Below are 14,826 nucleotides of genomic sequence, written 5' to 3'. Positions count from 1 at the left end.
TCAATGAAACCATAATTATTAATTAACCAATCATATAATGCATTTTAAGTCATTTTAAAGGCTGTTGTTGGCTTTGGTCTGTTTTTATAACCACAAAAAACATTATCTTAATACTTCTTTGTAAATTATTATTTGAAGTAACAAAACCATGGTTCATTTGCGGTTACCGTGTAAAAGTAGTTCAAAGATTTACTTGAGTACAACAAAATACTAGGCATTTTTAATGTTCTTAAGTATTAAAGGTAAAAAAACAACAACTTTTATGTGGTGCAGTAAAAAGTATGACATTATGCTTTTGGAATGTAGTGAAGTAAAAGTTTAACACTCTGATAAAGTACAGATACTACTTTTTAAATTTACTTGAGTAAAGTAAAAATACTTCACTACTGTCCACCTCTGGCGACTCAATCCCGAATCCGTTTCAATTTTACTTAATCCATTTAATCCATTGTATGGGACATTTCATGCATGGTCTTTTTGAACATTGATTCCATTTGTGATAACTGTTATATGATTAAAAATAATATAAAATCAACCTGGCATGAAGAGGAAGTGATTATAAATATATCAAATGTCTGTAATTCCCCCACAATAGGGAAATTAAAGATATATATATATATATATATATATATTTAAAAAAGAAATAATTTGGTCCTGTCTTGAGGTCTTGACTTTTCTTGGCTATATCTAATTATAAAAATGTCATAATTTTCATATAATTATTAAATGTATATATTAAAATAAATATTTCTTAATTTTAATGAAAATATTTGTGATAATGAACTGATTTTAATTACATAACATTATTTTCTCAGACATTTTGTGCATTGTTGCCTGTTCTGTTTTAATACATTTCTTTGTTTGATTCATTTTGAAGTTTCATTGAATATTTATTGCATCTCCAGAAATTTAACACTGCTTTTCATTGACCATTTACTGTAAGTGTAAATAATAATAATACTACTACTACTAATAATAAATATATCTTTTTTATATACCAAATTTGCTCATTATAGCTAATAAATGAAGCGTAGTGTTAGTTCTGGCAGGTCACGTCAGTCGAGCTTGCATCAGCTGACTCTCAGCTGATCACATTTACCTACAGGAATACGACACCTATCACGGCATATAAACTCTATTCAGCATAATTCAGCAGCTTTTTTGGTTGCTCAGGAGCAAATTACCCTCCTCCATCCCCAATTCCTCCTTTCACCACAGTCAATGTATGGGGGACCATACCGCCAAACCAAACTGCATCATTGACGATAGTGGTCCTGACAGAACTACAATAATGACTATAGTACAGTAACCATTTAAATAACAGAAACTATTGCATTACTAACTAATATTTATATATTAGTAAGTATACTAACACTTATTCTTTAGTTTCTACTAATTATTCTTGTCTTTAAAAAAACACAATATAAATTAATTTATTTATTTTCTCTCTCTCTCTCTCTCTCACACACACACACACACACACACGCACAGCGGATGGAGTTAAAGATCAATAAGTATAGGCCACTTCACCACATGAAGCACCAGAGCTGACATTCATTAACCCTCTCTGCTCTGTCAACACTAACTGTTAAGTGGATAAGGAAGCAGTCAAACCCATGGTCATGGCTGTCTGTGATCACTGAACTCTTCCTTCTGAAACTTTGTGAACCCAAAGGCTCTCACATGACTATCTTCTGCCCTCTGCTGGTACCATTGTATTACTACGCAGTATGAAGGGATTGCGCTACGCCACAGCATCATTACGAACACGTGCAGTTACCGCTGATCTATAACTATATTAGATTAGTAGTAGTTCTATTATATCAGTGGTAGTTCTATTATATCAGTAGTAGTTCTATATTAGATCAGTAGTAGTTCTATTATATCAGTGGTAGTTCTATATTATATCAGTAGCAGTTCTATATTAGATCAGTAGTAGTTCTATTATATCAGTGGTAGTTCTATTATATCAGTGGTAGTTCTATATTATATCAGTAGTAGTTCTATATTAGATCAGTAGTAGTTCTATTATATCAGTGGTAGTTCTATATTATATCAGTAGTAGTTCTATATTAGATCAGTAGTAGTTCTATTATATCAGTGGTAGTTCTATTATATCAGTGGTAGTTCTATATTATATCAGTAGCAGTTCTATATTAGATCAGTAGTAGTTCTATTATATCCGTGGTAGTTCTATTATATCAGTGGTAGTTCTATATTATATCAGTAGTAGTTCTATATTAGATCAGTAGTAGTTCTATTATATCAGTGGTAGTTCTATATTATATCAGTAGTTCTATATTATCAGTAGTAGTTCTATTATATCAGTGGTAGTTCTATATTAGATCAGTAGTAGTTCTATATTAGATCAGTAGTAGTTCTATTATATCAGTGGTAGTTCTATTATATCAGTGGTAGTTCTATATTAGATCAGTAGTAGTTCTATTATATCAGTGGTAGTTCTATATTATATCAGTAGTAGTTCTATATTCGATCAGTAGTAGTTCTATTATATCAGTGGTAGTTCTATTATATCAGTGGTAGTTCTATATTATATCAGTAGTAGTGCTATATTAGATCAGTAGTAGTTCTATTATATCAGTGGTAGTTCTATTATATCAGTGGTAGTTCTATATTAGATCAGTAGTAGTTCTATTATATCAGTGGTAGTTCTATATTAGATGAGTAGTAGTTTTATTATATCAGTGGTAGTTCTATATTAGATCAGTAGTAGTTCTATTATATCAGTAGTAGTTCTATATTAGATCAGTAGTAGTTTTATTATATCAGTGGTAGTTCTATATTATATCAGTAGTAGTTCTATATTAGATCAGTAGTAGTTCTATTATATCAGTAGTAGTTCTATTATATCAGTGGTAGTTCTATATTAGATCAGTAGTAGTTCTATTATATCAGTAGTAGTTCTATATTAGATCAGTAGTAGTTTTATTATATCAGTGGTAGTTCTATATTATATCAGTGGTAGTTCTATTATATCAGTAGTAGTTCTATATTAGATCAGTAGTAGTTTTATTATATCAGTGGTAGTTCTATATTATATCAGTAGTAGTTCTATATTAGATCAGTAGTAGTTCTATTATATCAGTAGTAGTTCTATTATATCAGTGGTAGTTCTATATTAGATCAGTAGTAGTTCTATTATATCAGTAGTAGTTCTATATTAGATCAGTAGTAGTTTTATTATATCAGTGGTAGTTCTATATTATATCAGTGGTAGTTCTATTATATCAGTAGTAGTTATATTATATCAGTAGTTCTATATTAGATCAGTAGTAGTTCTATTATATCAGTGGTAGTTCTATATTATATCAGTGGTAGTTCTATATTATATCAGTAGTAGTTCTATTATATCAGTGGTAGTTCTATATTATATCAGTAGTAGTTCTATTATATCAGTGGTAGTTCTATATTATATCAGTAGTAGTTCTATTATATCAGTAGTAGTTCTATTATATCAGTGGTAGTTCTATATTATATCAGTAGTAGTTCTATATTATATCAGTAGTATTTCTATTATATCAGTGGTAGTTCTATATTATATCAGTAGTAGTTCTATATTATATCAGTGGTAGTTCTATATTATATCAGTAGTAGTTCTATATTATATCAGTAGTAGTTCTATTATATCAGTGGTAGTTCTATATTATATCAGTAGTAGTTCTATATTATATCAGTGGTAGTTCTATATTATATCAGTAGTAGTTCTATATTATATCAGTGGTAGTTCTATATTATATCAGTAGTATTTCTATTATATCAGTGGTAGTTCTATATTATATCAGTAGTAGTTCTATATTAGATCAGTGGTTGGTAGTTAGTGATTGTTTTACTACACCATTGTCATCAAAAACAAAACGACAAACTTCTTACATTGTTTGAAGGAGAATCTCATATTACCTATCATTAGCAACTGATTATTGGACTACTGTATTTTGACAGAAACTATGGTCACATTAAAGGCAGCTTTTGATATTATACTACTATATTTAAATAAAAATCATTAACGTAAATATAATGCATTTATCCTAATAAATTAGCTTGTAACAGTTTCTATAACTGATATTGAAGTATTGGCTCTGTGTTGAATGTTCATCATGGGATACCATGAAAAATAACATTTAAATCACTTAAAAATACATCATATTTTCCCTTATAATGTGAAAATTGAAGTATTTTTAATTCTTAACTGTCACCGTCCCACCTGTGGGACGCCTACGTTTACTTCACTATTTTACAATTAAATCCTAATCTAATCATGACAAACTATATATCGTTGGAAAGGTCTAAGACTCCTAAATAGGTATTTTACCACTTTTTCTGTTAAAAAATTATGTAGGAAAAGTAATAGATTCATTTATGACAAGAGTGCACCTGAAAAAAATCTACACCATAACAGGAATTCTGACCTTTGTCACAGAAAGTCTTCTTAGTTGCCTTATTCTCTATCACGAATTAGAAATCAGAAGAAATTATTTATCAGTAGAAAACTTAAAATCTCAAAATTCATCCTTTGAAACCCATTTTAAAATCAGACATTGCATTACCATGGAAATGGTACATTAAAATCATGTTACAAAATATTTTCATTCATGAATTATAAAAATTTAAGTTTGGATAGTGCACTATAATGTCTCTGTTCAAAACTGTGAGTGACAGTTAAGGGGTTAAACGTCTAAATGGATTTTGGCCTGTGGCATCTCCTAGGACTTTTTAACTGTATGCAACCACTTAAATTCACCTTCATAATTTTAACGTAATTATTATTATGCAAGTATAGAATGTGACAAAATTAGCATGAGCCAAATACAAAACCAGAATAAACACAAATATATAACCCCCAACATTACAAGTCCATATCTGATATTAATTTTAACATTACTGAATGCAATGCAAATATTTAAACTGTATTAATTTCACAAAAAAATGTTTGTAATAATTTTCCCCATGTATGTGCTTTTTGATTTCTTGTCTATCTGATTGGGATGCTTCATTTAATATTTATTATATTTTCACAATGTTGAGCACCTCTTTTTTATCGAGTTTAGTATACCATTTAATTGACTTTTAAAAAAGTAGCATTTACTTACTTTTCCAATACAGAGTAGTGCCCATTTCATGTTTACTGGTATAGTATTTATTTACATTCTAGTAATTATGCCAACATATATAAAGAGTAAAAAGGTTGGACTCTTCAGTATGAACAAATGAGGTTTTGCCTTTCACTGAACACTGAGTCAGTTTATGTAAGACACCTCACCCATACTTATATAAAACCACATCATATCTTAAGCTAGGCACATGCGGTTCTATTCTCATGGACACCATGGATTGTTGTTAGACTCGACAGCAATTTGCACTACAAAAAAATACCCACAGTATTTTCATATCACAATCAATGACTACAGCAATACTGTTTTTCCCTGTCTGAGAAAATGCAAAAGAAACTTCCCGAAAAACGCTTTACGTGTCAACAAAGGACTGATAATTTCCCTTTTTCCATTCAGTTGTTTCACAATTAGCCCACCACAATTTAATTTACACTCCAACAATTATTTTGCTCAAAAAAGACCAAGCAAGGATTATTATATTGAGAATGTTTTTATTCCAAGAATTCCTCTAAGTGCTTAGAGCCTTACATAGAGAAGTAAGCACTGGGACACTCAACCTGCTCTCACACCTTGAGTGAGCGAGTGTGTCAAAGTGTAGCCATGTCTGCATGTGTGTCTGGTGGCAACAGTTAGCATGTCTACAATTAAATGAACCACACAATTTACTTAAATTCAAAACACAAAACAAACCAAAAGTTGAAAAATAAAAATATTCTGCGCTGGGGGGTTTACAGTAAAAGGGGCAGGGGAGGAACTGTCACCAGGAAATACCAGTAACATTGCCATAAGGAGGTCAGAGGCTAACAGGTTAAAGGTCGTCATCTTCATCTGGGAGAGCTGTTTCTGATGCCACCTAGAGGAGAAACGACAATTACGGATCAGCACGGATGAAACAGGAACACTTTTGGGAGCAGCAGCAGGTATATTCGAGATGATGCACTTACTTTCAAGTCGTGCTCATACTGTGCAGCAAGTGATGGATCCATGGCAATTTCCGGTGGTGCAAGGGCAGGCATCTCAACAAACTCCAGATTAGGGTCGCCAATCAGCTTCCGTGCGAGCCACAGGAAGGGCTTCTCAAAGTTATAATTACTCTTGGCAGAGATGTCATAGTACTGAGAAAGAGAGAGGACGACACATCGATTTAGCCTTACATTTGCAGTCAACAACAGTTTGACATTCAGTCTTTACTAATGGACTCATTTTCTACAAGCTGATAACTTTAAGATGCATTGAAAGATCATTTCCATATTGAACCATACATTCATGTTTTTGCCATTTTATACATTATTTTTATTATCCGTGTCATTCTGTTGTACTGTGGAGCTTCTTGTCACTAAAACAAATGTGTAAACATACCTGGCAATAAAGCTCATTCTGATTCTGATTAATGGATTAAAAAAAGTAGGGCAGGGACTTGGTTTTATGAATTGGTTGTTGATTGGATTAAAGTGGAGGCAGATAAACGTCACCAGAGAGAAGTCTGACGATTTACCGGAAGATCCAGTTATGACGATTAAACCTTACGAGCGCAAAGCATTTTTGAAAATTAACTTCAATTTCTTGATTGAGTTGAAGAGGTGCTCCGTACCTGTAGATTCTTCTTACGATGGAACACAATGCTCTTTGCTTTGACCTTCCTGTCCTTGATGTCCACTTTGTTACCGCACAGCACTATGGGAATGTTCTCGCACACACGCACCAAGTCACGATGCCAGTTGGGCACATTTTTATAGGTCACTCGAGAAGTTACATCAAACATGATGATTGCACACTGAGCTGTAATGAGACAGAGATGCACATGTTAAACCACTGCTGGACAGTAAAGGTGTATAGTGTGTATATGATGAAAGCTACATACCCTGGATATAATATCCATCTCTCAGGCCTCCGAACTTCTCTTGTCCGGCTGTGTCCCATACGTTATATTTGATGGCTCCTCTGTTAGTGTGGAAGACCAGGGGATGTACCTCAACTCCAAGTGTGGCTAAGAGGAGAGAGAGAAATTTAAAAGCCGCCCATTGCTGTGACTGTCGCACCAAAGCCACACATTCCTCCAGAAGAGTTGTGTCGAGATGCCACGTGAAGCAAAAGACTTACCAACATATTTCTTTTCGAACTCCCCAGTCAAGTGTCTCTTCACAAAGGTGGTTTTCCCCGTACCTCCATCTCCTACCAGAACCAGCTGTGGACATGAAAGACAGTTTGCATGAGTGACCAACACTTCCCAAACAACTGGTTTTATAGTAGTTAATGTCATATAAAGCCACAGCAGTAAGAAAATACTATACTGTATCCATTTCAAATAATAAATTAAGGCTTTAATAATTAAATGCTGAGAGATTCATTGTAAAACTACACAGAATACTGGTACTTGAATCCTACACCATGTACAAATATTTAAATTAAGGCCATAAGTAACCCATATAATCCCATCTGTCATTCATGATCAGAATTTGATTACAAATTTGAAGTGTTGATTATTTTATGCAAAGTTGAATAATAAATTAATTTTCCCACCGTCTTGATTTCATGTAAACATTATTAAATGGCTGGTGTGAACAGTCACATGAACACACAATTATATTATAACTGGGTTTGTTATAAATGTTATATTGTCTTAGAGGTGTGATTATGTATTATTGGTAGATAACTGGGAAAAACTGTGCTAATAGCAGGTTTTCTATCAATATTTTTGTGATACAGTATTATTTTGCATAATCTCTTTATCAGGCAGTCTTAAACCTACACAGCATAGTTTTTACCGGAATCATCTTCCATAAAGAACAATTTGTTTAAAATGGTTTCATTAAAAACAAAACTAACACTTGGGTTGAGGCTGTGAATTATCAATACTGTTGCATATATAATTTTCACATTACAAGTAATTACATCAGTGGGGACATTTGAGGAAACAAACAAACCCATCTTGAACGAGCACCTGATTAATTTTCATCAGAAAATATTTGGTTTCAAAAGTATTAAACGGTTACTTTACATGTATAATTAGTTTATAATTCCTCTCAATTGTCTTACAGTAAAACCAATAAAATTGTGACTTTAGCAAGCCTAAGCTTCAGTTACATTATTAGCAGGAACAAAAATAGTACGTTTTTATTTATTTTTTTAGAGAGAAAGTATGTAATTTGTGTCAACGGACTACTTAAATGTGTAAAACACGTAGTAAATAACACAAAAAAAACGAATTATCCTCATATAGTCTCAGTCTCTTATCTTAGCATTGGTTATCGCGTACAAATCTGCTAATTCACCGTTTAGCAGTTCATTGCGCTAACGAGAAAACATGTAAATAGACTCTTTAACTCACTGCTCCGGTCGGTCATGACTTTAAAAATTGAAGTTTGGTTACCTTGAACTGAACTTGTGGCTCACAAGTTTCTGCCATTGCTGTGTGTGTTGGTCTTTGTGCTGCAGTCACTCTGCGGGAGAGATGGCGGGACACGGTTAGTCACAGCACACAAAAGGCCGCACCAATCCCAAAATACGACCACAATTACACAAAACTGCTCAACAACACTATTTTCTCACTCGTATTAAAAGTCAAACAACATACGAAACTCAAAACAAACGACTGCGTTCATCAACGAACAGCTACAGCGTCTAATTAAAAGGATGCGCGCCAACACACGAGGCCGCTGCTTCTGGAGCCTCAACTTCGCAGAGCCGCTTATAAAGGCCTCAAACAGGCCATCTATGCGGAAATCAATACGTGACGCATTTAAGAGCGAAAACGAGTGGAAACGAGAGAAATTCTTAAAGAGGCGAACAAAGCGAGCGTTGTTCCCGCCAGCATCGCGCGCTGCCAATAACTCGCGCGGCGCTGCGACAGAGACGAGCCGTGATCAAACACTCATTAACTCCACATCAGCGGCGAATTAAAGCGATCCGAGCGACTTAAGACAACTTCAGGAATTAACAAAGGCTTTCGGGCGTTTTTTGTGTTCGGCGGAAAACAGAGGCTGTTTGTGAAAGGCGCTCGCGATGCGCGGAGCGGCGGCGTCCCGCACTCACCGGTGCTGAAGCGATCGAGGAAGAGAGCAAATGGCTGCGTCCGCGCGGGATTCAGCATGGCTCACATAAACGCTTCCGCCCCACCACGTGACGCAAGGCGCCGCGAGACCATCGCGCCCTCTGGTGTCACAGCGCGCGATCAACTCGAGCGCTCACTGCCAGAGCTGGACAGTAACTGATTACATGTATGTTATGTAGGCTGCATGTCATCTGGATTACGTAATCAGATTACAAAAATTAAGTATTTGTAATTAGAATAAATTATGTTTTATAATATTTGTAATCGGACTACTGTTAGCCTACTTTTTTTTAGTGATTACTTATTATTTACACAATAGCAATAATTTATTGATTCTCCCTAATTCCTATTTTTCATCTTTTAAATGTTCCTTTCTAAAACAGCCTACTGCTTATATACACTAAGAAAGTCTTCCAGTTTTGTGGACATTCACACAAAGATCAGTCATTAGTGGCTACATTGCATTTGACCACTGGATTTACAAATAAATAAATAAATAAAAAACATTACAGGTTTAAGAAGTGTTTTAACATTGCATCACTGAATTTTCACTCAGTCAGTCATCTGATCCTCTTTCACCTAATATAAAAAACAAAAGTTTTATCGTGTATCTGACATTTTATGTTATAAGTGGATCTTCTGTTATGAGAAATGTTGTCTGATAGTCTTGACTGTGTATGATTTTCAGTCATCCCAGGTGTAGTTGATGTTGGTAACACTTTTTAATGTATACTGTATTGTAGCTAATAGTTGTAGTGCATTACAAGGCATTTGTGTCGTCTAATCATCTAAATTAAGTTTATGAAATTGAGATTTAGAACATTTTTTTTGTCCCTCTGTGCATGCATTGTTCTCTACCCTGACAACATTTGACCAATTAAATTGCTATTTTTACATCTGTCTTGTTTTATTTCAGTTTTGTAGAATTACAAATTGATGCTAATGCTTATTATTTTAGTCATATTAACACATTAATTAGCAGTTTCTGATCATTTTCAGTTACACATAATGTGTTTAAATGACACATTGTGTGTTAAATTACATTACACAATTTGTGTGTTAAGATGGATCACACATCTACTGTGTTAAATTTGACACAACACGTGTTGTCCCTGAGCACACTCGCCACATGTGTTAAAATTCTGCACGTGTCATTTTTGACACATCTCTTTTTGCAGTGTATTATTATTTGAAGTCCCCCTCAGATTTAAAAAAATAAAAATAAAAAATTAATAATGAAGTATCGCATTTGCATGTTCATGGTTCTCTGATGTTGATTATGGTCACATGCAGATAAACAAATAAATTATTTATTTTAATTTTTATGATTTAATTAATTATTAGATTTTCATTGAACTCATAAACGCCCTGCAGTTCCTTCACAAAGCCAATTTGGGAAACCTTGATATACAGTAATGTAGCCTAATGTTTAATACACTTCATGTTGTTGATAACAACATATGGAATATATTATCCTACTCTTTATATTTTTATATCAATATGGTACAAGATTATTATGTGATAAACGAGACAGGTCAAAAGTAATTTAAAAGTAGTCTGATTATATTACCTATGTGTAATGTAATGGATTCCGTGACTATTTTTGTCATGTAATTTGGAATCAGTAATGGATTACAATTTGTAAGTAATCTACCCAGCTCTACACAAATAAACCATTACGATAATTGACTTAATACACTTCAATTACTGGGAAAACAAATTTTCTGCGAGACAAAAGACACAAGGACATATGGTGGACTGTAGCAAGAAAATTGGAATAAGTTCTAGAAATATAATAAAATAAGAAATACAGAAGGTGCTGTTATGTACAATAAAATATTTTATGGAATATACAATGTGTATTACCATTATGTTAAGACAAGAAATACACCATAATTTGTTTATTGTTTTATTTATAAATCACTTTATCATCAGAGAATAAACAAATATGTGAATTTTAATATTCGCATACTACTGTGTATAATATGTGCTCCTGTGCATAACCTATTATGTTTGAATGCACTGCTTTAAATAACAGATATATAAACATTTATTGTGCATTGTTGTGCTTTTCTTGTTATATTATACTAAATAAAATGATATATAATGAACAATTTAATATAATATATAGGCCTACATAGAAAATGTTAAAAATATTATTGGATGTACAGTCTTTGAATTTCATACATTTTATTACTTGTTTTTTGTCATTAAATCACTTTATCAAAGAATAAATAAATATGTCAATTCGCTGTGAACATTCATATATAATTGTGCGTAATATGTGCCCCTGAGTATAACCTACTATGTTTGAATGCTTACAGATATGTAATACAGATAGATACACATTCATTGCACATTATATTGTGTGTTGTGCTTGCTTTGTGCGTTTAGACAGCAAATATATTAATACATTTTATGGTTCTATACAAAGTGCCATTTTTAGTTATAATTCAGGCAGCTTCTGAAGTGATGTTTTCTATTGTTTTTTGCTGTTATCAGGATGTTATCTGAGCTTTAATGGTTCATCTGTACAGGTAATCTGCCTGAATGTTAGCAGCAATCTCAGCCTCCCATCGATCTCCGTTATTCAACAGTTTCTCCTTATTATACAGCAGCTCTTCATGAGTCTCAGTGGCGTATTCAAAATTAGGGCCCTGGCACAGAGAGAGGGGAAAATGATTACATTATCAATGCAACCAGTGTAGAACTTCAGCTGTCTTCTCTGCGATGTGTTACGTCAGCTACATCTACTGAATCTACAGTATATATATATATATATATATATATATGTAGTACAACTAGCATGTGTGCACCTCTACGATTGCATCCACAGGACAGGCCTCCTGGCAGAATCCACAGTAGATGCATTTGGTCATGTCAATGTCATAACGGGTTGTTCTTCTGCTGCCATCTGCACGGGTCTCTGCTTCTATAGTGATGGCCTACAGGAGACAAAAGCACTGCTGACACACATCCTGCAGAGCTAATCACTGAGCTAACTAAAACTGAAACCATAAAAACGTTTGTTACTTGAGATAAAATAGACTTTAACTGAAATAAAATAAAATATGAAACTAAAAACTTCAGCTACGGAAGTTGCCAAGAATACACTTCTTATTTTCATTTGTATTAAAATAACTAAAACTGAAACTGAAATTCAAACAAAATGTAAAATGTTGAATATAAAAGCTATAATAGTATCTCATTGATACTACAATAACACTGTTATATATACCTGAGCAGGACACACAGCCTCACACAGTTTGCATGCAATACAGCGCTCCTCTCCATTTGGATACCTGCGCAGTACATGTTCACCACGGAAACGGGGAGAGAGAGGACCTTTCTCAAATGGATAATTAATAGTAGCTGGCTCTCTAAACAAATAACTCATGGTCATGCCCAAACCTGCAATACAGACAAAGAATATAATAATAATAATTTAGTGTTGTTATTTTTTTGTTTGCATTATTATTATCTTAATATCATTAGTTTAATAATAATTATTATTCATGGCTAAACCTGCAACAGACAGAATATAATAATAATAATAGAAAAACAAAACTATTTATTATTATTATTATTAATAATAATGCCTAAACATGCAATAGACACAGAATATAACAGACTAATAATAGAATAATAATGATTATAATTTTATTCTGTCTTTGTATAGCAGGTTTTGACATGAATAATAATACTTATTATTTTTAAAATGTGGATACACTGTAAAAAGTGAAAGTTGACTTAACTTAAAAAAATTGAGGAAACCCATTGCCTTAAAATTTTTAAGTAAAAGATAATTGAATTGTCAAGTTCACTTAACTTTTCTTTTTTTATTATTATGTACTTAATCATTTTAAGGCAAGGGGTTTCCTCAATTTTTTAAGTTAAGTCAACTTATCACTTTTTTACAGTGTAATAACAACAACAATAGCAATTTATTATGATCATTATTATGTATTCAACGACACAAATTGATATTATTGCAAAGCCGCAGCATGTTGGTCCAAATGCAAAACAAGTACCATAAATACAGGCAGAAAAAATGTAAACAAGCAGACACCTCTGAACAGTTCGGTCCACAGCAGTGTTTGTGCTGCGCGGTCTGTGATGGACTTCATGTCCATAGACAACTCCTCAGCATTCACATTTTCTATAGAGAGACAGACATTGTATGACATTGTGTACGCCAGCTGTAGCGTGTGAGAACGCGGCGTGTATGATCTTACTGTAGCCTCCCCTGTGGACGGTAAGGCTGAAGGGACGGACAGGTCCAAGTCTGGCTGTGAAAGTGCCTTAATGAAATAAAACAATTTTGCATCAACATCAAATTTTCCTCGATGGCACGTCCAGTAACCTCACTGCACAGACTAAACAATAAACTCACCTGTGCGGCATGAGGAATACAGTATGCGCAATGTCACCTCCATCCTAATCAGCTAAAGAGAGACAAATATTCATGTTCATGATTAATATAGTTTTATGTCAGTGGTGCAAACATACCTCTTATATAGAAATTGAAGCAGCCGTGCTTCATGCAAACAGATCTATGCCATAAGCCTGCTGCTGCTAATCTCCTCTCCAAATCTGTCAGACCTTATGAAACAACTTGTGTCATACAAATACATTAATGTTTTACACATGCCTTCTGTAAACATAACACACTGTTTTGAGGTAGACTAATAATTGTCTGTGTGGTTTAATATATTTATTTAATATGATAAAATTATCTTTAGGCAAAGATGCCGACTAAAGCAAGCAGTTATATATTTGTAAAGTTTTTTAGTTATTGTTTTTATTTATTCATTTACCATTCCTTACGCTTTTAAACCCCCAAAAGTAACCCTAACCCAAGTCACATATTGTCCAGCTGTCCTTGGTCGGCTAGGTAACGTTAAACTGCATTAAAAACAATGTAACATTCCGTTGATTAATCACTCAGATTAGTCCAAAGTATACATATTCACAGTATTGAACTCACCGGGATGCTTCGGTCGGTTGATAAGTGATTAACGTTGCAGGATCTCTCCAGCACTTGCGCTTTTAAGAGCCAGTTGGTCACGTGGTGTCCCTCAACCTGCTGCGTCACAGACAACAGCGATCTTATCCTGCTACTAAATGCCACTAGTGTAATATTGTTTATTTCACTTTATTAATCTATATTTTACGACAACTTATGCACACTGCTGAAGTCACTGGTGTGCAGCTATGTTTAGTGGCACATCCGGTGTAGGCTATAATATATATTATATAAAAATAAAAAGAAAAGAGGAAGACAGAAAGAAAAACTGTATTTATAAGCTTTAATATTGTTTTTGTAAATTTTATAAATCGTTTATATATATATATATATATATATATATATATATATATATATATATATATATATATATAAATGCGAAATTACGATGGTCCCATAAGTTGGTCATATTACATAATGATAATAAAAAATAATAATATAAGTAAACAATAATATATTATACATTTTAATAAATAAAACAGTTGAAAAAAATATACGACTAAATAAATGTATTTTGAATACACCTGTTATATGTAATGATAGGCTACCTACCATTTAATGCCTAAATATTTTACACACAAAACATCATCATTAGACATTGTTTTAATGTCTGTTTAAAA

At 33.2% G+C, this 14,826-nt stretch overlaps 2 protein-coding genes across 7 annotated transcripts; both read right to left on the bottom strand.

The window, feature by feature from the left end:
• Positions 1-5,600: 5,600 nt before the first annotated feature.
• ran (RAN, member RAS oncogene family) lies at positions 5,601-9,246 on the bottom strand. The gene is made up of 7 exons (XM_058798888.1): positions 9,162-9,246; positions 8,500-8,569; positions 7,230-7,314; positions 6,991-7,116; positions 6,721-6,908; positions 6,074-6,244; positions 5,601-5,982 (listed from the first exon to the last, which is right to left on the bottom strand). The coding sequence occupies exons 2-7, from the start codon at positions 8,533-8,535 to the stop codon at positions 5,938-5,940; spliced, it is 651 nt and encodes a 216-aa protein (XP_058654871.1). The 5' UTR covers positions 8,536-8,569; positions 9,162-9,246; the 3' UTR covers positions 5,601-5,937.
• Positions 9,247-11,121: 1,875 nt separating this feature from the next.
• On the bottom strand, positions 11,122-14,354 carry ndufs8b (NADH:ubiquinone oxidoreductase core subunit S8b). Of its 6 annotated transcripts, none has more exons than XM_058797680.1 (8): positions 14,168-14,354; positions 13,690-13,782; positions 13,574-13,625; positions 13,416-13,481; positions 13,250-13,339; positions 12,419-12,591; positions 11,997-12,125; positions 11,122-11,837 (listed from the first exon to the last, which is right to left on the bottom strand). In XM_058797680.1, the coding sequence occupies exons 3-8, from the start codon at positions 13,614-13,616 to the stop codon at positions 11,706-11,708; spliced, it is 633 nt and encodes a 210-aa protein (XP_058653663.1). In that variant the 5' UTR covers positions 13,617-13,625; positions 13,690-13,782; positions 14,168-14,354; the 3' UTR covers positions 11,122-11,705. The 6 variants fall into 6 exon arrangements, with proteins under 6 accessions (XP_058653663.1, XP_058653665.1, XP_058653664.1 ...); XM_058797682.1 differs by having other exon boundaries at positions 13,690-13,794; positions 14,168-14,264; XM_058797681.1 differs by lacking the exon at positions 14,168-14,354 and having other exon boundaries at positions 13,690-14,149.
• Positions 14,355-14,826: the final 472 nt, after the last annotated feature.

This window comes from Onychostoma macrolepis, chromosome 14 (assembly GCF_012432095.1).
Source record: "Onychostoma macrolepis isolate SWU-2019 chromosome 14, ASM1243209v1, whole genome shotgun sequence".
NCBI classification, from domain to species: Eukaryota; Metazoa; Chordata; class Actinopteri; order Cypriniformes; family Cyprinidae; genus Onychostoma; species Onychostoma macrolepis.
This window is presented reverse-complemented; position numbering and strand designations above follow the sequence as displayed.